The sequence below is a fragment of the Urtica dioica genome, chromosome 7 (genome assembly GCF_054948205.1).
Source record: "Urtica dioica subsp. dioica isolate 48M chromosome 7, U.dioica_male_clone48M_v1_H2, whole genome shotgun sequence".
In the NCBI taxonomy this organism is placed as follows: Eukaryota; Viridiplantae; Streptophyta; class Magnoliopsida; order Rosales; family Urticaceae; genus Urtica; species Urtica dioica.
In genome coordinates, this window is record NC_142762.1 from 26,592,520 (window position 1) to 26,618,461 (window position 25,942).

Below are 25,942 nucleotides of genomic sequence, written 5' to 3' on the forward strand. Positions count from 1 at the left end.
TTATAAGCTTCTTCCTGGGATTTGAAGCCTACAGAGATGCAACTGGCCTTCACCTGACTCAGAAGAAATATCTGCGAGACCTGCTAGCCAAAACTAACATGGTTGACTCTAAACCATGCTCTACTCCTATGTGTCCGAGCACAAAGCTCAAGAAGGAAGATAGTGAACCCTTGGCACATCCATCTGTATATCGAAGCACCATAGGGTCACTGCAATATCTCACCATGACAAGACCGGATGTGGCTTTCTCAGTCAACAGACATAGCCAATATCTACAAGCCCTAACAGTTAACCATTGGTCTGCATGCAAAAGACTGCTTCGATATCTATCTAGACACGTGAGCTGGGCCTAAAGTTCACACCAGCAACCTCAATGGAGCTAACTGCCTACTCCGACGCAGATTGGGTTAACAACCTCGATAATCGTCTGTCAACGACAGGGCTCTGTGTATAATTGGGCATGAATCTCATCTCGTGGGCATCAAAGAAGCAGGAAGTTGTCTCTAGAAGATCCACTGAGTCAGAGTACCGGGCACTATCGTATGTGACTGTAGAACTCATCTGGCTCAAGGCACTGTTTAGAGAACTTGGTGTGAAACTGATTGATGGTCCAATGGTCATTTCGTGTGATAATGTTGGTACCTCATCACTTGCCTCCAATCTAGTCTTCCATGCTAGAACCAAGCACATCGAGATTGATGCTCATTTCATCCGCGAGAAAGTACTGGCCAAGACTGTGGAGGTTCGTTATGTCCCAAGCACAGATCAAGTCGCAGATGTCTTTACGAAACCTCTTACTTTACCCCAGTTTATCTTCTTGTGTTCCAAACTGCACTTGTCTACCCCATGTCCAGTTTGAAGGAGGGGTATTAAAGTATACACCATTAGATCAGCGTTAGTTACCAGTTTGTTAGAGATGAACAACAACGATTAATATCTCAGATGTATTATATCAAACGCTGACCAAGAGTCAATTAGTCATTCAGAAATCAATAACGGAATTCTGTTGTGCCTCTCTCTCTCTCTCTCACTTTCTCTCTCTATCTTTATCTTCAAATCTTGTTAAGGAGGAACGACGCAGATCCATTCTTTAGTAAGGAGGAAGACAAGCTCAAGAGTATTTTAACGTATGCCTACTTTAGGTATTGCTTGAAATCTTGAGTCATAATGGTGATGCCAAAAGTCAATTATTAACAAGTACGGGTTTGTGTTTTTCCCATTTAAGGAAACAAAATAAATTTTCATGAGGTGCTTGAAGCTTCAAGTTAGATCTAAATGTCTTAACTGCCGGAAAAAATCTTTCTCAATTTTAAAATCGCTAAACTTGAACTCATCACTACTATAAAACTGAGATCCTACAACGCTTAAAAACAGTTGTAGAATGATTTTACAACGCTTATTAAGTGTTGTAGAATCAAGCATTGTAGAAGCTTCTACAACGCTTAGATATCCGTTGTAGAAACTTGGCTTCTACAACGCTTATGCATCCATTGTAGAAACTTCTACAACAATAGAGTTTCATTATCCAATTTTCAAAAATTCCAGAATTTCTCGCTGCAGCGAGGTATTCTACAACGGATAAGACATCTGTTGTAGAACTATCTCGCCATCACTACTACAAAAGTGGGATCCTACAACGCTTAAAAATAGTTGTAGAATGATTCTACAACGCTTATTAAGCGGTTTAGAATCCAACGTTGTATAAGCTTCTACAATGCTTAGATATCCGTTGTAGAAGCTTGGCCTCTACAACGATAGAGTTCCATTATCCAATTTTCAAAAATTCCAGAATTTCTCACCGCGGCGATATATATTTCTCGCCGCGGCGAGGTATTCTACAACGGATAAGACATCCGTTATAGAACTATCTCGCCGCGGCGAAAAATATACACCGCCGCGGCGAGAAATATCTGGGTTTTGCCCCAATTCTTGTCGCGGCGATGTATATTTTGAGGTTGTCTTCTAGTTTTTATTTTATCGCTACCGCTAGAACTAGTAGTAGTAGACGACATGAAATATAAGAAACACAATTCCAACCAAATATCAAATGCAAACTCAATTCCAACGAAATATCAAACAAATATGGTGTTTCAACCTAAATTATATCAATACATACTCTCAATTCTAAACAAACACTTATTTTCAACCTAAATTCTACATAATTCTCAACCAAAAACTAACCCGGAGTGTAGATGAGGAGCATTGAGGCATGGAAGAAAGAGAGAGTCGGAGTTGTCACCGGAGATGCCTAGGCTTGTGAAAGTTTGACGTGGTGGTGGAGTTTGTGGGTTTTTGGTTGTGGCTTTTGTTGGTTTGAGGTTTAGGTTTTGTGGGTTTGTGGGGACGGAGAAGAATAGTGAGGGCGAAGAAGGGAAAGTGAGGGAGGAGAAGAAGAGAGCGAGGGCGGAGAGAGAGAAGTGGGGGCGGAGAGAGAAAGAGAAGTGAAGGCGGAGAGAGAGTGAGGGTGGAGAAGAAGAGTGAGGGCGGAGAGAGAGAGAGAGAGAGAGAGAGAGAGAGAGAGAGAGAGAGAGAGAGAGAGAGAGAGAGAGGAGAAGAAGAATGAAGAAGAAAATTTGGTTAAGGCTGAAATTCGGCGGATTTTTTGAAAAAAATTAAATTTTTAGGTTTTAAAATGCTTCTATAATGCTTAGAGTAAGCATTATAGAACTCTAATATGTATAAACAACTAGTTAACTATAAAAGACAAAAAAAACTAGTAACCGAGTTCGGTGATAAAACATCTAATCTGCGTGCTGTGTATGCGCGATGATGGAAACAAATTTAATATAGTGATTAGTAGTACAAGGATTGAAACGCATATACTCCCGAGTTTACTTTATGTTTGTTGCGAAATTTCACAATGCAAGTGTCACTCAAGTGATAAAGTATTTTGTAAGGAAGAGTGTCGAACTCACACAAACTATAATTACCGCTCATTAAATAGTATTTGAATTGAATCAACAATTATGAAAGTTGGATAATAAACTAAGATTAGAATAAAATGCGGAAAATAGAACTATTGAGTAATGCAAGAAAAATTGGGTTTACAATTTCATTGCGGACCGAAAACAAAGTACAATCACTAATTTAATCATTATTTGCTTGTTTATGTGTTGCTATCTAAATTCATACAAAATTAACATCAATAATTTGAAACGAGACAATAATCATCAAACTAAAGAATCATTAAACAACACATCGGTTCGAACTACATTGTAACCTTATGCGTCGTGTACCGCGGTGGCACATCGCGTGGATATGCACGTGTGCGGAGGTGGGGCCTTGGTGCGTCCGAAAGAGGGGGGGAGGGGGAGCCCATGTGGCTTTCCTTTTTCCTCTTTCCGTCTTGGAGTAGGATTCTTGTTAGGGAACTTCCCCCTTTTTTTTAACGAGAGCAAGACTCATGCTTTTAAGAATCCTATTTCTGCATATACCCCTTTATGCATATATATATATATATATATATATAGAAGTCTCTCCTCCATCTTTTCCTCACAATTTCATTTCTTTTTTTTCCCTATGCAATGGATAATCAATTTTTGCTCTCGATTTTTGCTCTCGACTGCCAATCCTGAGGTAGATTTTTCTTACTTGATCTAGTGCTCGGATGGCTCGAAGGCGAGGTCCTTGAGAGTTAAGTCTTAATTTTCCGCGATGGACAAGCTTTCTTTACACGTGAAGGAAGACTCGAATGGAGTGAAGGCACAGTTGAGCGAGGGCGCGACAAAGGTGGATGCGATTGTGCGGAATTCGGTGTATGGAGGAGCGCACCGCTCGACCGAGCGTTATGCACAAGAGGCGGACCCACGCAAGGAAGTCTTGTTGAGTCCATTCTCGAAGAGATTTATTTCGAGGATATTTTCGACCAAGAGGTGGAGAGGCCCAGCGGAGGCTCGAAGAATTCTCTGAGTGACAGAGTGCCATCGGTGACCTCCTCGGAGAAGACTATTGGAGGTCGTGGCAGATGGATCGAAGATTGGCTGCTCTTATGTGATTTCACGACATGGGGTTCCAGTGATCGTGGGAATGGAGTTGAGGTGCGTGGCTCTGAGGTCTTGGAGGGTGAGTTCTCATCATCGATAAAGTGCTTGCAGATGACGACATGGTTCCAGACCGGGGGCTCTACCGCTTTGGAAGGTTTTAAGTGTGAAGGAGTTGACGCGATGAGCTTTATCTCCCACCATTCGTTCTCGAGCCTTTGGAGTTGTATCTTATTTCTTCTTCATTGACGTTGCTCCGTCCTTCCCCAGAGGATCAACCCTCGTAAACCTTGCGACCGCGACGGGGTTTCGCCGCGGTCATATGGCTAGTCTTCAGTGCGGACTTTGCTTTTTGTTCTAACCCATTGTTCAGCTATAACTCGCTTCGTTGGGAGTTCACCTTCACAAATGAGCCCGACGTTCTACTGCTTGGTCGCGATGTGCCACATGACGTGGTATTTGTATTGAGAAGCGGACGATGACTGTTGACGACTTTTGCAATTTCATCACGATCTTCATGATTTCGGGTCAACCTAGCATCTACATGGCTTAGGATATTCGGAATACCAAACTTATCACCGATGTCAAGACTATAAGCTGAAAGGCTTAGGTATGGTCGGAACACCAAACTTTGGTCGGAATACCAAACTTTGATGCATTCGAGATTGCGCCTCTCCAGTTTAGCTCGTTGGCCAACTTTGTTGCTGACTATAGGGTTGATGATCTTGACTTCGTGAGGGCTATCCGAAACATGTAGGACTGGTAAGTGATCGAGCGATCCTTTTGCTCGGTGGAGCTAATACTGTCTACCGGGTGGTTCCCGCAATTCAATCCCGAAACTGTTCCATTTCCGCAAGTAGCGGAAGTTCCTCGTACTATGACTGCGCCCATGAAGCGCACACCGGCGTCTGTTCCCTGGGAAGCTCCTTCAGATCCAAATCGAGTCCACTCGATGATTATGCTCGAGGCTGTGGAGGTCAAAGGTGAGTGCTCGCTAGGTCTTCATGATTCGTCTCTAAAGACTTTGAGAGACCTCTACCTTAACACGGCGATCTCTGCCCGTGCTGTCAGCACCGTTCTCATCCGAGAGGAAGACAAAGTTTGGTGGCCGATCTACTACGTCAACAAAGCCTTATTAGATGCCGAGACTCTAAAACACGAGATCAAGTAACTCGCGCTCGTACTAACCACGACGGAGTAAGAGCATTGAAAAAGGGACATAATTAAGAACAGTCGTAAGGTCACAAGAGCTGGGAGAATATAACGTTAAAATCAAACCAAAGGCAGCCATAAAAAGGCAGGCGGTCGTGGATTTCGTAGCCGAATTCACCTAGACATGAATCTACACCAAGACGACGGCAAAAAAACAAAGGCGAAGATAACTAAAAAGCAAAAAGCTGCCCCCGATGGACTCGTATGGAGTCTACATGTCGATGGAGCCTCAAACGCTCATGGATCGGGTGCGGGAATCATTTTCGTAAAGCCAGACGGAGAAAAGCTCAGATACGCACTGCACTTCCAATTTAAGACATCCAACAATGAAGCAGAATACGAAGCCCTCATAGAGGGATAAAACATGGCCAAAAAGGTTGATTTAAAAAACCAATAAATCCATTGGGACTCACTAATCATAGTCAACCAAGTAAAGGGAGAGTACCAAGCTAAGGAGGATAACATGATTACGTATCTTGAGAGAATAAAGAAACACCTGTAAGATCTCTCATGGTATGAAATACTGTAAGTGCTGAGAGGATCAAATGCGGAAGCAGACGCACAGTCCGGATAGCGTCTGGAGCAAAGGAGGAATGGTTTGGAAAGTTGCTGATTGAGACATTGGCTTGACGGACGACGGACGAGAAAAACATCACACAATTGACATAGGAACGGCCCAGACAAGGTGGATGTTTTGAATAAGATGATCAAGGAAAATTTGAAAAAAAAAATAGAGGCAAAGAAGGGGGCATGGGCCGACAAGCTTTCCTTTGTCCTCTGGGGATACCGAAAAACCGACCGATCGGCCACAAGCGAGATCCCGTTCTCCCTAACCTACGGGGTTGAAGCCATGATCCCAATAGAGGTCAAAATACCAACGCACAGAGACATTCGACAAAGAAAACAACAATCAAACCCTAAGAATAGAGCTTGAAGGGATCAAAGAATGAAGAGATGACGCGTTCTCCCGAATGGCCGCACAAAAGAGAATCGTGGAAAGACACTGCTACACAAAAGTGAAAGCGCGACGATTCTCCGAGGGCATCCTCGTGCTTCGAAGGGTATTACAGAATACCAAAGAGCAAGGGCAGGGGCGCTCAAATCAAATTGAGAAGACTCATACAGAGTTCAAAGAGTCATACACGGCGAAACATGTCTCCTCGAGGACATGGAAGGACTGGAATTCAGGAAACCATGGAACGTTGAAAACCTTCGGAAGTAATATCAATAAAGCTCATGGATCACGCTATGTTTTCTCTCCAACGTTAAAACCTTTTTACAAAACTTTCGTTTCCATATTTTGATTTCAAAATCCTTACTTTTCAACGAAGGCTTGCAGAGCCATCTCATGTAATCTCAAATTTTCAGTACTTCCGGAAGTTTTTTGAGAAATGATTTTTGGTTTTGTTTTTTCCACCCGCCTTTACAAGTTTTCCATACACTTTTTTGGCAGATTGCATAAACAATTAAGGGGTTAGCCAATAATTACAAAAATAAATAATTTTTCAATACAAAACATGACAAATTTTCAAAACAAATCATAGGTTGTTCAAAACTTTCTCGCACAAATACTTTTCCAAAATCATTTTTGAAGAACCTCAATTTCAAAACTTTAATTTTGGAAGAGAAACAAGTGTAGAAAGATGCAACCACGTCACACGAGCCGGCCTCGTCCGAAAGGTTATCCCCACCATAAAACAGGCTCCGGCCATCGCGCGTCCCATACGATCGCACATAGTCAGGTGACAATCGAATGACCCACCCTCACAGGTTTTGAGCTATGGGGGTCATACACACAAAAGCCAATGATGCCCACGCAGCCTATTGATAAGGGATAGTCATGCCTACATGAGTCGATGACACTTTCGCAGCCTCTGGGCTAGGGATAGTCGTGCCTAAAAGAGCTGATGACATTGTCACAGCCTCACGCAAGGGATAGTTGTGCCTACATCTATCGATGATACCCTCGCAGTCTTACCAGGCTAGGGAAAGTGGTGCCTGCAGTTATCAATCGATGAAGCCCTCTCAGCCTTCGGGCTAGGGATAATCGTGCCTACACGTGCCAATGACGCCCTCGCAACCTCCGGGCTAAGGATAACCGCGCCTACACATTCCGATGACACCCTCTCAGCTTTCAAGCTAGGGATAAGCACATGAATAAGGACGCGCCCACAAAACATACACGCTCATCAAGACCGTCCACACATACAACACAGCCCTCAGGCTCAACATAATTTAGGCCCGAGACAATCAACAACATACACAATCCACAATCAATGACATCAACAATCCACAGTCGAAAGCATAAACAATCCACATAAAAGAAAAGATCCAACACAAGTAAAGAGAGTTAAAAAAAATCAATAACAAGCCCCGCAGAACAACGGAATAAACTGGCATCCAACAAACCATGCCCATGAAAAAGAAGTCTAAGAAACATGTGGAAAGTAAAGGAAGGAAACAAAAGAAATAGCACAAAATACCCAAAAAAAAAACAAGGAGAAAGTACCTATAGAGACTCGTCTACCTTAGATGACACCCGATCAGCCTCCGCCTCCGGAGGAGGAGCATTTACCGCCACCTCCGGATGAGGAGCGTCAACCATGACCAGTGGAGGAGCATCGCCCTCACAAGCAGGAAGAACCACCTTGACATCTTCGACCACCTTTGTGGGGAGGTTCAAAGGAATGAAATTAAAGATGAACTCAGCAGTGGGGTTCCTCACGACGGTCTTGTCACGTCCCACGAGCACCCCGCACCAATAAGAGAAGCGACAGACCATATCTCGATCGATGGCCAACTGGTCTGCCTACGCACAATACTCATCTATCTATCATTGGAGCGTGGCTAGGTCGGAGTTGGCAGCTTCAAGCACGACATTCATGTGCTGGATCTCCAACTCGTATGCTCAATTCTTTCTCTCAAACACCTCATTGTCCTCCCCCGCTTTGGAATCCACCAAAGCACACTCGTCGCGAGCCTCCTTCACTTTTGCCTTACCATCGATCCGCGCCCGCCAGAGAGCGACCATTCGCACGAGGATTGCGCTTGATCGGAAGACCGGAAAGGAAGCACTATAACCACAAATATGTAAGAAATCGAATTTCAAGCACAAAATAATGGGATGACAAAGACATAAAAGACAAAATGAGATTAAAGAAACAAGACCTGTTGCAAATCTCTAGCGTGGTTCTCCACGAGCGATAGCGGGTCCATACACTAATACAACCCAACTCCCTCGACGAGAACAACTCAACCCCCCAAATAGCCTCAATAGCTAAAAGCATCAGCACTCAAGGGGAAGCCCTTACAAGCAAAGAAGAAGTCAAACCAAAAGCTTCCTTTGATCGCTTCCCACGCGTCGCTCCGACCCCCGTTAGAAAAAGAGAAGTTCGGCTCTCCGCCTTCCTCTTTATGCCCGAAGACGACTCCTCCACCGCTTTTCCCTTCGAACAAGATGAATCCATAAATTTCCTTTTTCCCCTTGTCTGGGGAATGAGCAAGATCCGGAGAAGCATGTCGAGGAGAACCAATGCGCAAGGGAAGAGGCAAATGAACGAAGTCCAGGAATGGCGGGGGAACATCTACATGGAAGAGTGGCTCAAAAGCCTCCAAGTCCTCGAAGGACTCGAGAATGAGCGGCTCGGCCTTAGAAACCTCCTCGGAGAGTTAAATCCTCCAAGGCCGAGGATGGAGGTCCAGATCCGAGACGCGGGAACAATAGGGAATCAACCGACCATCTCTCATAAGCTTTTATCCCTGAAAGGCTCACCAATGAGATTGTGGTAAGAACGAGTCTTGATGAACGAATCAAACTCTAGGGCGCCGAATGGTCTCGGGATCCGCATCGCCAACCCGAAGTCAAGCGAAAAGGTCGCCGAATATCTCCAATGAGCGAAGAACCGCTCGTTCATCCAGCCCTTGTCATGATTCAGGAACTCCTTGATAATTCTCATGCCACCCTTGTGGCGCCGAAAGAAATACGTTTCGATGGTGCGGTTGTTTAAATTCAAACAACCCACTGAAGCGAGCTTCGCGAAAGATAACTCACGGCCCACCTCCCTAAACCAGAGGACGAAGTAGGAGTCATGGAAAAATACTTCTTCGGATTCAATTGAGCCGGTGCACATGAGTAGCTTCAAGAATTGTGCATATCAATGGTTGCAGAGGCGAGCGAAGCCCGCTATAAAGGCTCGACACATGGATCGCAGTGTACCCAGAAGAGAATCGCACGGGAGCTCCCCATGAGAAGGAATGATGATGGAAACTTCCGACAAAAATCGAAAGCGATGCCGAAGCTACCCTACCCTTTCCACCGTAGTCAAGCTCGGAACAACTATACCGTGAAAGAGCCCGGGCCTCAGAAGGGGAACTATGAACCTCGAACGAAGACTCGGTACCTCACCTAAATCATCAAAGTACGAATCCACATCAACATCCTACTACGACTACACTCATTCCTAGCACATGTCTACTACTCAAAACTGACACATATGCCATCGATCGACTCAATTCCGAGGGAAGGAGCACTTACTTCCCCGATGATAAAGGAGTCTGGCTCACCTCCGCCCTCACCGACGTCTCCCCAAGTGGCTCAAGAAATGTGAATGATAACATGTAATCCAATAAAACTACCAAGCTCTTGAAGCGTGGTTGATCTTTGAGAAGCTTTAGGATTCTGAACAGACCCCCCCATCTTCTAACTCTTGATGACATGATTGAGTATTTGCGAGTGAGCACAAACGAATCAAGTTACTAGAAATAAATTTTGTAGTTAAATAGATACTTGGAATTCTTAACAAACTTATTATTAGGAATGGCCGAGAGCCTTTGAGAGAGAGAGAGAGAGAGAGATAGAGTATTTCAAAATACATAAACAAGGAGATGCTTTGGTGTGCTATGGTCGTGGTTATAGAAGGCTACGTATAGTCTTCCAAAACGGTGTAAAATTGTCCTCTAATTTATCAATCATGGAGTCAAAGGAAAACATCTCATCGAGGCTGGAAAAAATATCTTCTCTCATTGAGTCACACGAGCAAGAAGCGTATCATTGTGAAATGAATTCAACCAGTAAGAATTACGCACAAAATTAAGTCGTTTAAATTATCATTTAAGAAAAATCAACAAAATGACACGTATTATTTTATTTCCTTGACCAAGATTAGCCATCCCAACAAAAACACATGGCCAAACTCATTCCTTGTGATGTTGTCATCAACCAATCACAATTTTATATTTCATTAATCCTATTTAATTAGTTCAAAACTAATATGAAAATGACATATATCAAGAATTCAATTTGCCTTTTTCCTTATTAATACCCACAAACATTTTCTAAATTATCACCAATGATATTTATATCATATGACAAACGTCAAAATCATATTTTGACTATTTGACAATTTTAGTGAAAATCTAGTTTTTGCACTAGCTGACTTTTCTAGTTGCGTTTCTCAATTATACTATATTCAACATTTGAATTTTATTCTAATTTAGCTAAATAACCATATCCCAATTCTTTTACTAGATGGGAAAAATTTATAACCCATATGAACAAAACTAAATATTGAATCATTACACACAAAAGTTCATAAAGTTGCACTTCTCAAAATAAACTTTATTTAACATATTGAGTGAATTGCACTTATAGCAATTGAAACTAAACATGTACGGCCATAAACCATATTATCTCTTAGTGGTTTAGACAATAAGGATCATAAACACCTCACACAACTACCTTTTATGCAATACATAATAACGTTGTAGAGGTTATCATGATATCTCTTCACAAATTTACGGCAATGTAGTGCTAACATTTTTTGACGATTTATTGACACTGAAGTGATATTTAGTAAAAAATTTATAAAAAAAAATAAAAATAAAGTGACAAAAATAAGTCTGAATTGAAAAATATAGTTCGTCCAATTTATAATTTATGTATGTATGTTTCTTTTAAACCCAAAAACCTCAAATGATCACTAATAATTTATAGAAGTGTTCATAACAAAATAATTTATGCACCAACCTTTACACCTATAGAAATCTATCTCAATCTTTTTCTTAACCGTGAAATTTCAAGGCTACATTTCTTATTTTCAGGACAATTTATGTTTGAAGAAGAAACTTAAGATTTTAATATGCAGATATAGTAAAATGTCAATTACACACCGGTTAATTTCTATTGCTTGTTTTAAACCAAGATCATTTTCTTGATTGGTCCATCGCTCTTACCCCGAATTGCGTTGATTAGCTGATCCATCCTTTTTGCTACTGTAATTGCAATCTGCTTAATTTATCACCACATTAGATTTCGGTACTTGAATGCATCATGATTGTGTGGAGAGAGTGGTACCCAATATTCGTAGCTCTTGTTGGAATCTCATAGTTCTGGTGCTGTGGCTGGCTAAGCTGGAGATGGATTGTATGTGAGTCCTCTTCTATACCCACAATGTTCTCATCTCTCGTTCCATACACCTTGTACACAAAACATTTCAACCGAGTGGCCATAAAGTACCTTAACGTTTGAATTTAATTTGCTATTTTAATTCCAGTACCTTCTGATAGAGGTCAATGTTTTCTTGACGAATTAGGTGTACCTTCTTATATAGCTCTACGTTTTCCTGATGAATGAGATTACCCTGCACAGTGTAATCAGAGAGAGAATGAGATCATATTCATGTATGTGAATCTGATCACCCTGTATATAGTCCTTGTTTGCAAACTTGACCTTTCTGTTTAGTTCTTGTATTTCATGCGTCAAAATATGGTCCTGCAAAAGAGATTAGTTCCATTGAGTACCATTGACGCTAATTCTTCATGGAATTGATCTATGCAAAAAATCTGGACCTTTTTCATGCGGACACCTCGTAGACTCATTTCCAATTGGTTTTCTAGGCTCTGTAGATCCTTAACACCCAATCCAGACAGCTCTTCACCCATTATTTGTCTGCTCCATAAAAATATTCAAGAACTTGAAATTCTATTCATGCCAACAATTATATTGAACAAATTACTAGAGCTGCTTGGTTATCAAGTAAGTATATACATACCTATGGCTTTCTTGCAAGCTTTTCACTTGTTGCCTTAACATTGCTGCTTCCCTTTGCCAGAACTAGAAGATAGAGCACACATTTACTTCCGATCATGAATATATTGTATAATTATACCTTTTGTCGATTCCAGAAGTTCTAAAATAAGATAATTACCAAGATTGATTCCATGTAATAGTGCTAATATGTTTCAGATTGTAGAACGTGTGCACAATGCATGTATTTCCCAGGTATTTAACTTGTGAACGTAGTTTTGTTGTTCATAAAATCATCCCTTTGAAAATAATAAACTTTTATGAAGCAGGTGAGTGAAGATTGATTCGATTATACCTTCACTTCAGAGGAGATTGGGTTAGTGAGAGTATGATGGTCCTCTTTTGTTTTGTTGTAGCGATCAATTATTGACTTCAAGCTGCCCACGTACATCGATAATCTATCAGTAATATGCTATACTTCTCATAGTTTTTATTCAAGTATTTCCTGGGAAAGATTTGCTATATATAGAACAGGTATATATCACATATTGTCTGAACCCTTTTAAGTTTGAGCATGATGCAGATATGGCATGGTTAATCCCTGAAATTATGTTGAATAATGACAGATCAAGATCAATGGACAAGCTATTGTCTGACAAAAGGTTATATCTTATTCCCTTGATTAATAATTTCTAAGCACTAATTTTTTTTTTTTTTGGATAATTAAGCACAAAAATTTAGATATTATTTTTTATAACAAGAAGAAGAACAAAAAAAGTCTCATAACAAATTAAAATGTGTGGCCTTAATATTTCTAATTTGGTTTAAGTAATCTATTTATCTTCCATTTACGATTACATATATTTGAATCGGTTGTTGTCAATCAGATACACTAGTCTAAAATTTCCAGTACTCTTCTAAAATTCACTCTAGATGGCTATTTTTTAATTTATGTCTAATCTCATTATTAATGATTATTGTCTTACTTTAACAAAATTAGTAAATTTTTTACTAAGTTGTTTTATTATGTAATAAACAGACAATGGTTAAAAACACGTTTGAAAAGAAAAAACCTAGAAGACAATCATTGCTGGAACAAACTTTCCCCATCATTATGAGATGACAGATTTGGATTCAATTATTATGACATTTTGCTCATTAAAAAATTACTTAAGGTTCATAATTGATGTACTTATCCAAAATTTAATATTGGGACCGCTATTAATTGTTATATTGAATATGCACAGTGTGTGTGTTCGTTTTGTACTTCCATGCACATCTATATATTCCATAGAGGATGGGATATATGATTCTGAAAGTATATCCAACTTTTATCGCAGGAGGTTTGTTAAAAATTTATACCGCTTTACCGAATGTGGAGCAGAAAGAAAATGGAGCCATGATAGTCGGACAAAATCAGATCTACGGATATAGACAGCAATCTATTTGGCGTTAAAATGAGAGAGTTATGGTGTAGGAATGGTGTAAAGACTTTTGTGAAGAAGGTCCTCCAAAAAACTAATCATGCGCTATATTGGTCGAACTCCAAATGGCTGAGGTTGCTTCTATTCACTACAACAAATCAAATATGTACGTAACCCATTGTCACAAGGTGGTGTTAAAGCTTCTCACGGCGCAGCTTCGCCCTAGGCTAGATAGTCTCATCTCACTATGATAGTCTGCGTTTGTCGGGGAACGGTGGTTATCTTGAAAACGTACAAACATTAAGAAGCAAAAGAAAGGTGTACAAGGTCTAATGGGAATAAGGCGTGTAATGAAAAAAGTCTTTAATAGGATGAAGTGTAAGGAGCATATAAGAGCTTCTTGTCAATTCTAGTGGTGGAAACATTAACGAAGCTAATTATCGTGAAAGTTGATGCATAAAGAAAGACACATGGATTCATATAGATTGAAACTTCCCCAAGGATCGCATTTGATGTTTGCGAGTGAGATTTCTTTCCTCTAAAACATGCATGTAGGAAACATGGTTAAGACCCTGCTATAGATTACTTTATGAGGTTCTTCCAAGATAAAATGTTGCCATGACATCTCTTGGCGACATCACTTAGATTCCTTCAACTTCTTGAAGCTCATTTACTAGGTAACACTCGTGCTTATTGATGCATTAAGAAGTCCTAGATGCTGAGGAGTGTGCCTTTATGAACCATCGAGAATGGGTGTATGTGATTGTGGCTCATAAAAGCCGTATGCCAATAGTTTGTTGACACTCTGGTTGAGGTGTCATTGGGTCTTGACGATGATCACAACAACATGTTGAAATCTACGCGTCTTCTTGGGTTGGCATGACGTCGTAAAGCTATGCGTCTTTAACCTAGTTGTCTGAATGCCTTGGCTACATAGAAAAGATCTTCCTTCGCTACTAAGTGTTGGGATACATCACGAATATCACATTTTTGTTTGTTACTCAGCATTACGAGATTACTCTTTTGTCGTTTACTGGGTGCTGGAAAAACATTGGGTTTGACTTTGTTGATCATGTGTGTTGCTTTATGCTTTATGTTTATATGTCGTTTACTGTATATTTCATATTCTTGTATTAGGCTTGTGTGAAGCCAGTGCTAAGTCAGCACTTTGAGCGAACACTTAGTGATCGATGTAGAAGCAAAGCTAAGATTGACAATATAAACTTCAGCTTATCTCTATAGTTCAATTCTCTCTCTAGTTCAATTCTCTTCATGGTATCAAAGCCCTAGGGGTTCGAGTTCAGAGTATCAGTAGCAGCTGAGTCATTAGTTCACGGAGAAGGAATGTTTCAAGCAGCTCCGAATATTGCGCCTCACCTCAATCCACTTCCGATGCGTCTAGATTGGAACAATTACGTGCTCTGGCGATCTTAAGTACTCCCTATGGTTAGAGCTCATGGATTTGTCTCCATTCTCCAAGGCACAACTATGATTCCGGCTTAGCTCGTCGAAACTCAGCCAGATCCAACTCAACCACTAGTCCATCGGCAAAATCTAGAGTTTCTAAATTGGATGAGGTACGATCAATTCCTTCTGAGCTGGTTGTTCACTTCTATATCGGAGAAAATGTTTGGGCACGTGAGTAGGTGTAGAACCTCGACAGAAGTCTGGTTCACTCTCCTAAGGTTGAATTCCACACAATCAAAGGCGAGATCGCTGCAACTCAAATTACTTCTACAGACTACGAAAAACAAAGGCAGCCAATCGATTGAGGATTACGTTCTCAAGATGAAAAGTCTAGCTGATATTCATAATTCGAGTGATCAAACGATCACTGATGACGAATTGAGTCTATATATACTTGGAGGATTAGGTCCAGAGTATGAATCAGTCATCGTCAATCTGACCTCAAGGTAAGAGGATCTTAATTTGCAGGAAGTGCAGTTCATGCTACAATCATAAGAAATGAGACTTGAAACTCAGAATTCCTCTTTTTACATTGAGAATTCAAGCCTCATTTCTATAAATTATGCCTATCAAAGTCCAGCTCATGGAGGATTCAATAGAGATGGTCAAGGCGGCTTCAACAGTTTCAATTGTGGAGGTTTCCAGCGAGGCGGTGCCTTCAATGGCAGAGGATATGGTCGCATCACTCAAACTGGCGGTAGAGGACGAGTCATGTGCCAGATCTGCAACAGGCTACATCATTCAGCTTCAAAGTGCTTTCATCACTTTGATGTGTACTTTGAAAGCTCGGATACTGGTTCACAACATCAACAAGGATTTCAAGCTCAACTAGCAGATTTTGACTACAATACCTATATATGCAGATCAGTACTATTTTGATGTGTCGGAGACTGATCAATTGTACTTTGAAGAAAAATTCTGCAATCCTCTTGAAGCGATGAGCGATTATAACTATAGCCACTGTTAGAATGCCTCTCAAGCTTCATTTGCTCCTCACCAGCACTCATCTCAAGCTGTTCCACATCACTACCCTGCACAGGCTTCTTCGCATCACCATCTAATCCAAGCTCAAGCACTCTATGCTTGCTTAAGAACAAGTGAGATCAAGCTATTCATGTCACTCAAAATTCTAATGCCATGATAACTAGGCTCAAAAGAGGTGTGTTCAAACCAATAGCCCTTATAGTTGATTTCAAAGCCAACAAATGGCCTATTGAACCATAAACTACAAAAGAAGCCCTTCTTGACCCTGAATGGATGTTGTCCATGAGAAATGAATATGGTGCTATTATGAGAAATGGGACATGGACTCTAGTACCTAGGGATATGGATATATGAATGTTACCTCTAACAAGTGGGTGTTTAGGACTAAATTTAAAGCAGATGGCTCATTGGATAAACTCAAATATAGACTTGTAGCTCGAGATTTTAAAAAAACAACTGGAGTTGACTACTTTGACACTTTTAGACATGTTACTAAACAGTCCACAATTCGAGTTTTGTTCATAGTAGCTACTCAGTTTGGCTAGCCTATATAACAAGTGGATGTGAATAATGCATTTCTAAATGGCAACCTTTAAGAGACTGTATACATGGAGCAACCTGCATGGTTTGTTAGTGCTTCCAAGCATGATCATGTGTGTCTTCTGAAGAAGGCATTGTATGATCTCCGCTAAGCTCTACGTGCCTAGTTTGATCAACTCAGGTGTACTCCTGAAGTGCTTCAGTTCAAAAGCTCCACGTCTGATGCATTCTTGTTCCATCGCAACACATGTCTTGATCTCATTCTTATCCTGGCCTATGTAGATGACATCTTGATTACTGGTGGAGATACTACTAAACTGGCTCAAGTTGTCACTGCTCAATTCTCAGTTTTCTCTAAAAGATCTTGGTCAAGTGAGTATTTTTCTTGGGTTTGAAGCAATCAAGACTGTAGGTGGAGGTGGAGGGGAGGGGGATGGGGGTATTCTCTTACTCAGAGAAAGTACCCTCTTGATTTGCTGTCAAAAACTAACATGGAAAGTGCTCACTCAAGTCCTACTCCTTTGTTCTAATCTAAGAAACTGTCACTTGAGGGAACAGAGCTTGAGAACCCACAAGTGTATAGAAGCACTGTAGGAGCTCTTCAATAGCTCACATTGACAAGACCAGATATAGCAGTTGCAGTAAATAAACTCAATCAATTTCTGAAAGCTCCTACTGTGGAACATTGGAGTGATTATAAGCGAATTTTGAGTTATCTAAAAATGTCCTTAGATAGAGGCATTAGTTCTCATACTCAGGTAATACAAAGAATCTAAACATAGTTTGTTACACTGATGCAGATTATGCAAGCTCGAATGATGATCGACAGTCCACAATAGGTTCATGCTTATATCTAAACGGTTGTTTGGTGAGTTTGTGTTCCAAAAAGAAAAAAGTGGTTGCCAGGTCAAGTTGTGAATCAGAGTAGCTGATGCTACTGCAGAGGCGGTGTGGTTTCAAAGTCTGCTCAGTGAATTGAATTGAAGCTTGGTATCCAAGTTTAGTAGTGTGGTGTGGTGTGACAATATGGGAGCTATTTCCTTGGCATCAAATCATGTGTTTCACGCAAGAGCCAAGCATATTGAAGTAGATGTTCACTTTGTTTGAGAAATTTTTTTGCTTAAGGCTCTTGATATTCGCTATGTACCAACCGAGAGTCAACTGGCTGAGGTGTTCACCAAGGCATTGTCGATTCCAAGATTTCAAGACCTATATTCCATGCTAACTTCAGTTGTGCACAGAGTTTAGCTTGTGGGGGACTGCTGATCATGTGAGATGCTTTATGATTTACGTTTATATGTCGTTTATTGTATATGTCATATACTTGTATTAGGCTAGTGTGAAGCCAGTGTTGAGTCAGCACTTTGAGCGAACCCTTAGTGATCGGTGTATAAGCATATAAATACCCTGTAACGAATAACTTGAAAGCTAAGATTTACAATATAATCTTCGACTTATCTCTCTAGTTCAATTCTCTTCAGACTTCAGCAAAGGCATCCTAAGAACTATACAAGATTTTTATATAAGACATCCAAGGAGGAGATCCCTCATTTTGGCCCCAATTGTTGATATTAACATAAATTTATCAACTGAAAACCACCAAAACTCGCGACATAACTTTTTCTTCTTATGACCTTCACAAACCTCAGAGCTATACAAGTCATGCTTTTGTAAAGACTTGGGTCTCAGTTTAGGTATGAGAATACCATGTGAATTTGAGAAGATATGACTTAGCTAAGTGCTTTCTAGGTCTTCTCGTTTTATATCATTGCCGTTTAAGTGTACTTTTATTAAAGAAATTAGGGGACAAATATAGTTTTTATTATAAATTAGTAATGTTCTCGGGATCATGAAAATATTAGAGGAAACAATCTAATCGAGCAAGATATATTTACTTGATATATAGGTATCATGCTCAATAAAACTTAAGGATAATAGGATTTAGGATCTTTGAGATAATCTTGCGCGGAGCTTAAGCCTTGAGATGTTAAGATTGAAGGTCGAGTATAAGTCTATGACCGGCCTCTGGTCATGTATGTTGACTTTGACTTAGTAGCATATTCACCATTTATTCGTATGATTTTAGCCGTCCTTGTTGACGATCCTTTACTCCGACAGCATTATTAACCACATATATTTTACGATACTTTTTAAGCTTTTTTAAGGTTACCTAGTAGACATTTCATATAGTGAACTTTATTGATTTTTCTATTCAAAAGTTCTAAGAAACTAGTGAGCGTTGCTTCATAAGCAATGGTACATATCTTCGAATGTGTTTATATATATATATATATATATATATATATATATATATATATATGTTTATATACACAATTGTTTCAGGATTTAAAAGCGCTATGGCATAAACAAAAATAAAAAAAAGGCAGTGGTGGTAGAAGAAAAAAAGGAGAGGAAACAACATGGGAACAAATTTGAAAGAGAATCAAACACTACATGGAGCTTTTAAATCTTTATAATCTGATATAGATTTATATTAGTGGAGCAACACTAGATAATATTGCTTTATCTAAATATTCCATTTTCTCCCAAGCATCTATTAGGACTTTGATTTTTGTATGCCATATATTATGCGCAGTGATCCGACATTGAAAGTCCACAATTTGGTTTCAAAGTTAGCTAGGTAGACTAAGAAATATTGGGGTTTTATGTTGAGGGTTCATGCTTAGTCGGAGTGTTTGGTAAACTGTTTCCTTGGATCTTTAAGTTTATTTTGGATGGCATCTGCTTCCAAAGAGGAGAGTGGGAAGGTTTATGGTCCGGAATGACTTTGGGTTATGTAAAGTTAAGCTGATGCAACATCCCACGACGAGACGTGGGAAAAGAAGGATGAAGCTAGAGTCACAATAACACGATTAATAATTTTTCGAGCTAATTGTTTCTCAAGGTGCGATATTTCAAATTTTTAGATGCATTAAGGAAGGATTTGATAGAGACTCTCGAAGAGTTCAATAATTTGATTGTCAATTTGGAGAACATTGAGGTGAATTATAGTGAATGAGATTAAGGCCTTATTTTGCTTTAGTCTTTCCCGAAGTTGAGCACTTAGTTGACATTTTCCAACAAGCTAGTGATGAGATTACTCTAAATGAGTTTGTTGTAGTGTTGAAGTAAAACGAATTATTGAGATAAAATACTACTCGAGATGGCTTGGTCATAGCTAGTTGTAGATCAGACAAGAGATATAGTATTAGTATGTAAAGCTAACATTCAAAGTCTCGTGATTAAAGCTAAAGACTTGAAATGCTACACTTATCTTCAGTAAGGACACGTAATAGGATGAATTTCACGAGTTGTATAGGCACAACAAAAGCAAAAAGACACAGAGCACTAATGTTCACATACTATGGACCATTCAATTAGAGAAACAATGGTTCATGGACTTTGTGTACTTGTTCCAATTGCAAGAAATAATAATAAAAAAAAGGTTCCAATATTTGGCTACAGGTTGCACAAAAAGAGAAGCTGCCGGCTTAAAAAAAATTCGTCTAGGATGAAGAGCACATCAGTTTGAGTAGTGCGTTACTAGGAGCTTAAATATATACAAAGACCATGTCTTTGTATGAGAATTAAGATGAGAGAATCCTAACAGCTCCAGTAGGATGACTTTCACGTTTGAGAAGATACTGTGTTTTACTAAACAATATCTCTACGATTTCAAGCAATAGGTGTACAGAAGGTTTTATGAGTTAGTGATGCAAAGTAGGTTATCACAAAGGTGCCTTGATAGTTGTGTGTATATCATATAGATTATGGTTTTGGAATAAGCAATATCTGAGATATATAATGGTACAGAAGGTTTTATGAGTTAGTGATGCAAAGTAGGTTATCACAAAGGTGCCTTGATAGTTGTGTGTATATCATATAGATTGATGGTTTTGGAATACTCTTGTCGTTATATATGTTAATAGTGTGAAGAACAAGAATCAGGTTCACAATCTGAAAAGGACATGGTGGGGCTGGTCAAGAAATTTTTTGGGATGGGAATCATGCAAGAATTGAGACATTGCTCGTTATTCATGTCTCAAAGGGATTATGTTTGCAATGGGGTCACTAAGTTTTGCATGTCAAAGGCAAAGACGCTACAAATATCTTTGGTCATCACTGATTTCAAACTTTCTGCAAGAATGTTGCTATACCAATGAGGAACATGCAAATAAGAGGTATTTTGTTTTATGTGAGTACCGTTGGGATTCTTATGTAGCTATAGTGTGAACATGACCAGTTTCATCCTAGATGACTAGCTTTGTGAGCCAGCTTATGACCATCACAAAAAAGAGATCATTTTAGGGAAACATTGTAGGTCCTTCGATTCGTCATGGAGACTTTGGATGTCGGTTTACTCTATAGTAAGTGAATGAAGATGAGGGAATTATGAGACACTTTTGTGGATGCAAACTTGCGAGTGACTTGGACAAGAGGTTGTCGTTCACTTAATATGTTTCACCTTGTCTGGTTATGTGATGAGTTTTAAGGCGCAAGTGCAACTGTTGCGCTATACGACGTGAAGAATCTCTTTGGAAGACGTGAAGAATTTCTTTGGTTGTAAGGATTTATAAGTGAGTTTGGGAACACGCAACGTGGTTGAACTCTTTTGTGAGAATCAAAGCGGAATATATAATATGCTTGACCAAGACTAATTTTTTTTTTTTTTTGTAGACAGAGCAACGTCCATCGACATAAAGATACTTATTATTCGAGATGTGGTGGCTGAGAGTTTCGTAAAGTTGTTGAAAAAGTGCGTAGATGATAACCATAACGTATATGGCTACAATGGAAGTGACCAAGAATCAAGTCATGGTATTGTTGTGACTTGATAAGGTCAAGAAGTTGAATAAATAGATGTAAAACGAGACGGGCGATTAAAGGAAGTTTTGAAACTTGTTACTTTTGTAATTCTAATTTTTATTAGAAGAACCATGCTCTAAACACCATGTGAGACATTTAGTTGGTCTAATTTTAGACATAATTATTTTTCTCAACTATTTTTCCCGTCAAACATGTGTATTGAATCCTAAGAAAAATATGTCACATATTATTTCTGTTAGTATGTTATATGTAATTAGCAGGTATCTGTCGTGAACGTCTTCGAAAGTTATCATATCGACTTTGTTGACATGGCAATGTCTAGATTTTTCCCGCAACAATTATAATTAGGGATATTATGGTCGTCACGTGAAAATAGAAAGTATACGGTTGAAAAGTATATCAGATATATCTTAATACTCCAAGTAATCATTGGCATGTTGGGGTTTAGGAATATTTGAAAAGTTTTATGACACTCCCTGCTTGGCCTGGAATTTCCAATGTGGAAAGAAAAGAAGGTATTCGTATAAAAACAACAAAATTTGTGCAGGAGGAGCTAAGTGAAAATGTATAAAAGTTATTTATCGTGTTAAAAGTTAAAATCGGAGAATTGTATACTGAATAGACAACTAACTTCTAAAGCTGCTTATTGCTTTTGATCTAAATTAAACTTTCTAAAATTGTCATGCATGCCATTAATTAGTAGAGTTTTGCCTTCAGAAAAAAGCTTCCAATCAAAATATTTTAGATCTCGTGGATCAGTATTATGTCGTGAGGCATGCATGCATGCCAGGAATGAGGATATGATCTTTACTCATTGTGTGAATCGCAGAAATATGGAACGAATATATTTGAGTTAGTCAAATTTTTCTTGCATCCTAAAACATGCATATATAAACACACGTCCTCATTTGTACAACCTCTCCGTTATAAATTGCTTCACAGTTTTAGAGAAAGGCGACGTACAACATCGCCTGATAGGATGTTGTATTGAATGACCACATCTCATCATGTTATTATTTTAATGTATATCACTGATTTGACTAATCTTGGCAGCCATGTCTTTTCCTTATTCAAATACAAACAATAATTGTGTTTCTATCTGTAATAAAGAATCCAGTTGGATAATTGAATACCTAAATAAATAAATAGTTCAAAAAGTAAAAAGTATTAATTTTACCCTACACAAAATTCTTAAGGTCACGGAAACAAACATGTATGTGAACATAATGAAATGCATTTTTTGTTTGTAAGTTTTAATATTAATTTGAAATAACGGTTATTCTCAATTACAATTATAGAAAATTATACAAATTTTAAAAATATAACTGAAGTCTTTCTTCCCAATGACTTTCACAAATAAGATAAATTTAGCTGTTGTCGTATATTAAATTACACAAAGTTCAACAAAATTAATCTCGGTCGAGCTTCTTTTCTTCATGTTATTCGCAGTTAAGAATTTTTAAATCGAATTAAAGTAAATATCATATCATACTATATTATTAAATTATCCAAAATTTGGCACTTTTCTATATTATTTGATAGTTGGTCTAAAAATTTGATACATGAAGTCCAAATGAGCCATATCCCTAGCTCTACCTTAATTATTTTCCGTATTCTAGCATAAATAATTCTTAAATTGTCTACGGTTGTGGAATTTCGTTCGAGTACCATGTTTTTAGTTTTAAAAAACTTGTACTCAGCCCATTATTTTTGTAGCAATTCGGTCATTTTTGAATATTAATAAAAACTCAATTTTGTGTTGAAATTTTGCACCTAAATAAGTTATAAACACATTCTCCCCAAAAATATTAAAATCATATTAAATTAGAAAAAGACCAAAATGCTATTATTCCATCAAGTAATACGTTGAGGACATTTTAGTTAGCTAGATAATTGATTTTTTAACACACTTCCTTACGAGCTTATAAGTATACATTTTCATCATATATAATTTAAAATTACATATTTATAAACACATGTTCTACTGTTTTTTTTTTTTTTTTTTTCTGTTGCAGTTTCATAATTTTCATTTTTTTTTCTTACGTATAAAGTATTCATAACGAAACAAGCTAATTTGGAGTTCATGTAGTTTTTTTTTTTTTTTTTTTAAATTTCTCGTGGTTTTCCCTAATATAATATTAGTCTCTTTGTATAGAGTAACTTCCTCTATGATTGAAGTTTGCCACCGTACAATCCATATCTGTAAGTTATTCTCGTACCCAAATTTTTATCAATTAATATAAAAGAAACCAGAATTTAAATTAGGACATGCAAGAAGATTAGTCGTGATATGTGACCCAAAAGAAAACATAACTTTATTATCGAGCCCGGAAAATTATGACAAAATGCTAAGGCAAGCACATATGACAGGGATGAAGTAACAAAAGATGCTCCAAATTATCTAGCAAAAGACTAGCAGGGTCATGCATAGGTATAATTTATCATGACTTTGTTAATGTTCTTGCGACAAAAGATTTGTTTGTTTTTCCGATTAACTTTTTCAGTTTCTCAAGCAGCAAATCTCAATCAATGGTTCCGATTCTAACGCCCATACCAAGCTACCGACTGCATCAATACATAGTGTCTACTATCATCGTTCCGAATGACCAAATTCTTCTTCAAGCGTCTCATAGAAGCACTTTTTATCATTATTATCTTCATTAAGCACAATTAGCTTATCTTCAGAGCACAACTTTCTAGTTCTATGGCATCTTCACACAAAGACTTATCTTCTTAGTTGAAGCAAAAACACTTGCAACTCTTACTCTTCTCCAACAAGCACGAGTCGTCACTCAACAAAAAATTATTTGCCTCAATTCTTTTGTCGATAGCACCTCATCTCAAAGAGTAATTGCCTTGGCAAACTAAAAGCCCAAAATCTTAGGTTTATATATATATTTCCTTGTATCTCACCTCAAAGAGTGATTGTTTAGGGTGAAGGAAATAGACTCATTGCTGATCTCTTCCTCGACAAGATTGAGTTGCTCATCGACATTTTAATAGCGGATTATTATCACTTATACTCTATTTTTCCTGATTTAATCTACGAACCGAAGATCAATCTTATTATGGTTATTTTCATTAATATTAGTATTATTGTTTACTGTATAGTTATTATATTCATATGTTGTATTTTTGTGAGCTTAACGTAAATAGATATTTTCGGATATATTTCTAAGAAACTGATGTTTAAAACTCGCACTAGATTTCATTCTCACGGCAATTTAAAAGAAAGCAATCATATCATGGTAGCCTATCCTTATGGATACTTCCTTCTCAAAGAGTCAATAATGAATTAACTTTTTTAATTCAATTCCAATATAACCAAGCATATACTTGAGCATAAACTTCAACTTTATCAGCCTAAATCACTACCTTTTGACACCCTTTCTATAGAGTTAAACATCTATGTACTTAGTTTTTAAACAGAAAGTAATCCTAATCAAACATTCGACTTACTTCATATAAAACATATATATGTGTTATATATATATATATATATATATATATATATATATATATATGTATACGTGTACTCGCACTAAAGCAGAAAAATCATTGTGTAAGTACTATCTCTATGTACACCATATTCATCAATACAAACTCAGCAACATACAAGTTTCACTACGAAATAGTCAGAAATTCAAACCATTAATCGGTACTAATTAAGAACTACAAAAATAGTTGGATCAAAATTGAAATAAATTGCATAACTATTTCAACGTCATAAGCTAATTATTTGTATTAGCATAATCAGTCTTGAAAAAAAAAAAAAAAAGTGATAGCTGCCACCCCTAATTATATAACAGGGATATAAGTTGATTTAGGGGAAAAAGAATAGGTTAAATTCATTCTATAAGATGATGATAAGGAATCAAACCTGGAGTTGGAGAAATCATAGAGCTTGCCAGTACTAGAGAATATCATAACCCCAACATCCGCATCGCAGAGGATCGCGAGCTCCTTTGCTTTCTTCAGTAGCCCGTTCCTCCTCTTCGAGAACGTCACTTGCCGGCTCGTCGAATTATCAATCCTCCTAATTACAATCTTACCCCTCCCCATCACGCTAGTCTGTTATATACTCACAAAGCATTAATTTGATTAACAAACGGTAATAAGTATTCCACAAATCTAAGCAAATTTGGCAGCTCCACTTTCTGTTTATCACCTTATTATATTATCCGAGTTCCAGATCGTAGTATCAAGAATACACAGGAGAAATAATTTCCCGAGAAAGTGGAGGAAAACAGATAGGAGAATGATAAAAGGAGACAAACCCATAAATTTAATCAGACAAAACACGAAAGAAAGAAAAAAAAAAAAAAAAAAAAGGAGAAAACTTATTTATATACTTACGTCGAAATAGAAAGTTTTCAGAGAAAAGAGGCAAAGTTATTCTGTTATATTTTCTTTTCCTCCTCTGGCATTGAGACTGAGAGACCACGAATCAAATGAAGACTTGAGCGTAAATATTTCTTCTAGCT

At 38.2% G+C, this 25,942-nt stretch overlaps 1 protein-coding gene and 1 long non-coding RNA gene across 6 annotated transcripts in view; one reads left to right on the plus strand and one right to left on the minus strand.

The window, feature by feature from the left end:
• LOC149390581 (uncharacterized) overlaps positions 1–14,245 on the plus strand; it is a 27,906-nt gene extending 13,661 nt beyond the window's left edge. The window contains exons 3-5 of one of the 2 annotated variants that reach the window (XR_016300282.1): positions 12,546–12,680; positions 12,784–12,878; positions 13,557–14,245. This is a non-coding gene — a long non-coding RNA (uncharacterized LOC149390581). The remainder of the gene's footprint in view (positions 1–12,545; positions 12,681–12,783; positions 12,879–13,556) is intronic. The other variant, XR_016300283.1, reaches the window with a different exon arrangement.
• Positions 11,049–25,942, minus strand: LOC149390582 (MADS-box transcription factor 23-like). 4 transcript variants are annotated; one of them, XM_089620844.1, is made up of 9 exons: positions 25,815–25,942; positions 25,339–25,529; positions 12,572–12,653; positions 12,242–12,303; positions 12,039–12,138; positions 11,920–11,961; positions 11,789–11,830; positions 11,545–11,666; positions 11,049–11,475 (listed from the first exon to the last, which is right to left on the minus strand). In XM_089620844.1, the coding sequence occupies exons 2-9, from the start codon at positions 25,518–25,520 to the stop codon at positions 11,460–11,462; spliced, it is 648 nt and encodes a 215-aa protein (XP_089476970.1). In that variant the 5' UTR covers positions 25,521–25,529; positions 25,815–25,942; the 3' UTR covers positions 11,049–11,459. The 4 variants fall into 4 exon arrangements, with proteins under 4 accessions (XP_089476970.1, XP_089476969.1, XP_089476968.1 ...); XM_089620843.1 differs by having other exon boundaries at positions 11,052–11,475; positions 11,747–11,830; positions 25,339–25,524; positions 25,815–25,926; XM_089620842.1 differs by lacking the exon at positions 25,815–25,942 and adding an exon at positions 25,627–25,748 and having other exon boundaries at positions 11,052–11,475; positions 11,747–11,830.

Coding starts and splice junctions, on each gene's coding strand:
- LOC149390582 (XM_089620843.1), bottom strand. CDS start 25,520: ATGGGGAGGGGTAAGATTGTAATTAGGAGGATTGATAATTCGACGAGC. Junction 12,139..12,241: donor AGCTTGCAAGAAAGCCATAG/GTATGTATATAC, acceptor TTTATGGAGCAG/ACAAATAATGGGTGAAGAGC. Junction 11,831..11,919: donor TACAAGAACTAAACAGAAAG/GTCAAGTTTGCA, acceptor TACACTGTGCAG/GGTAATCTCATTCATCAGGA.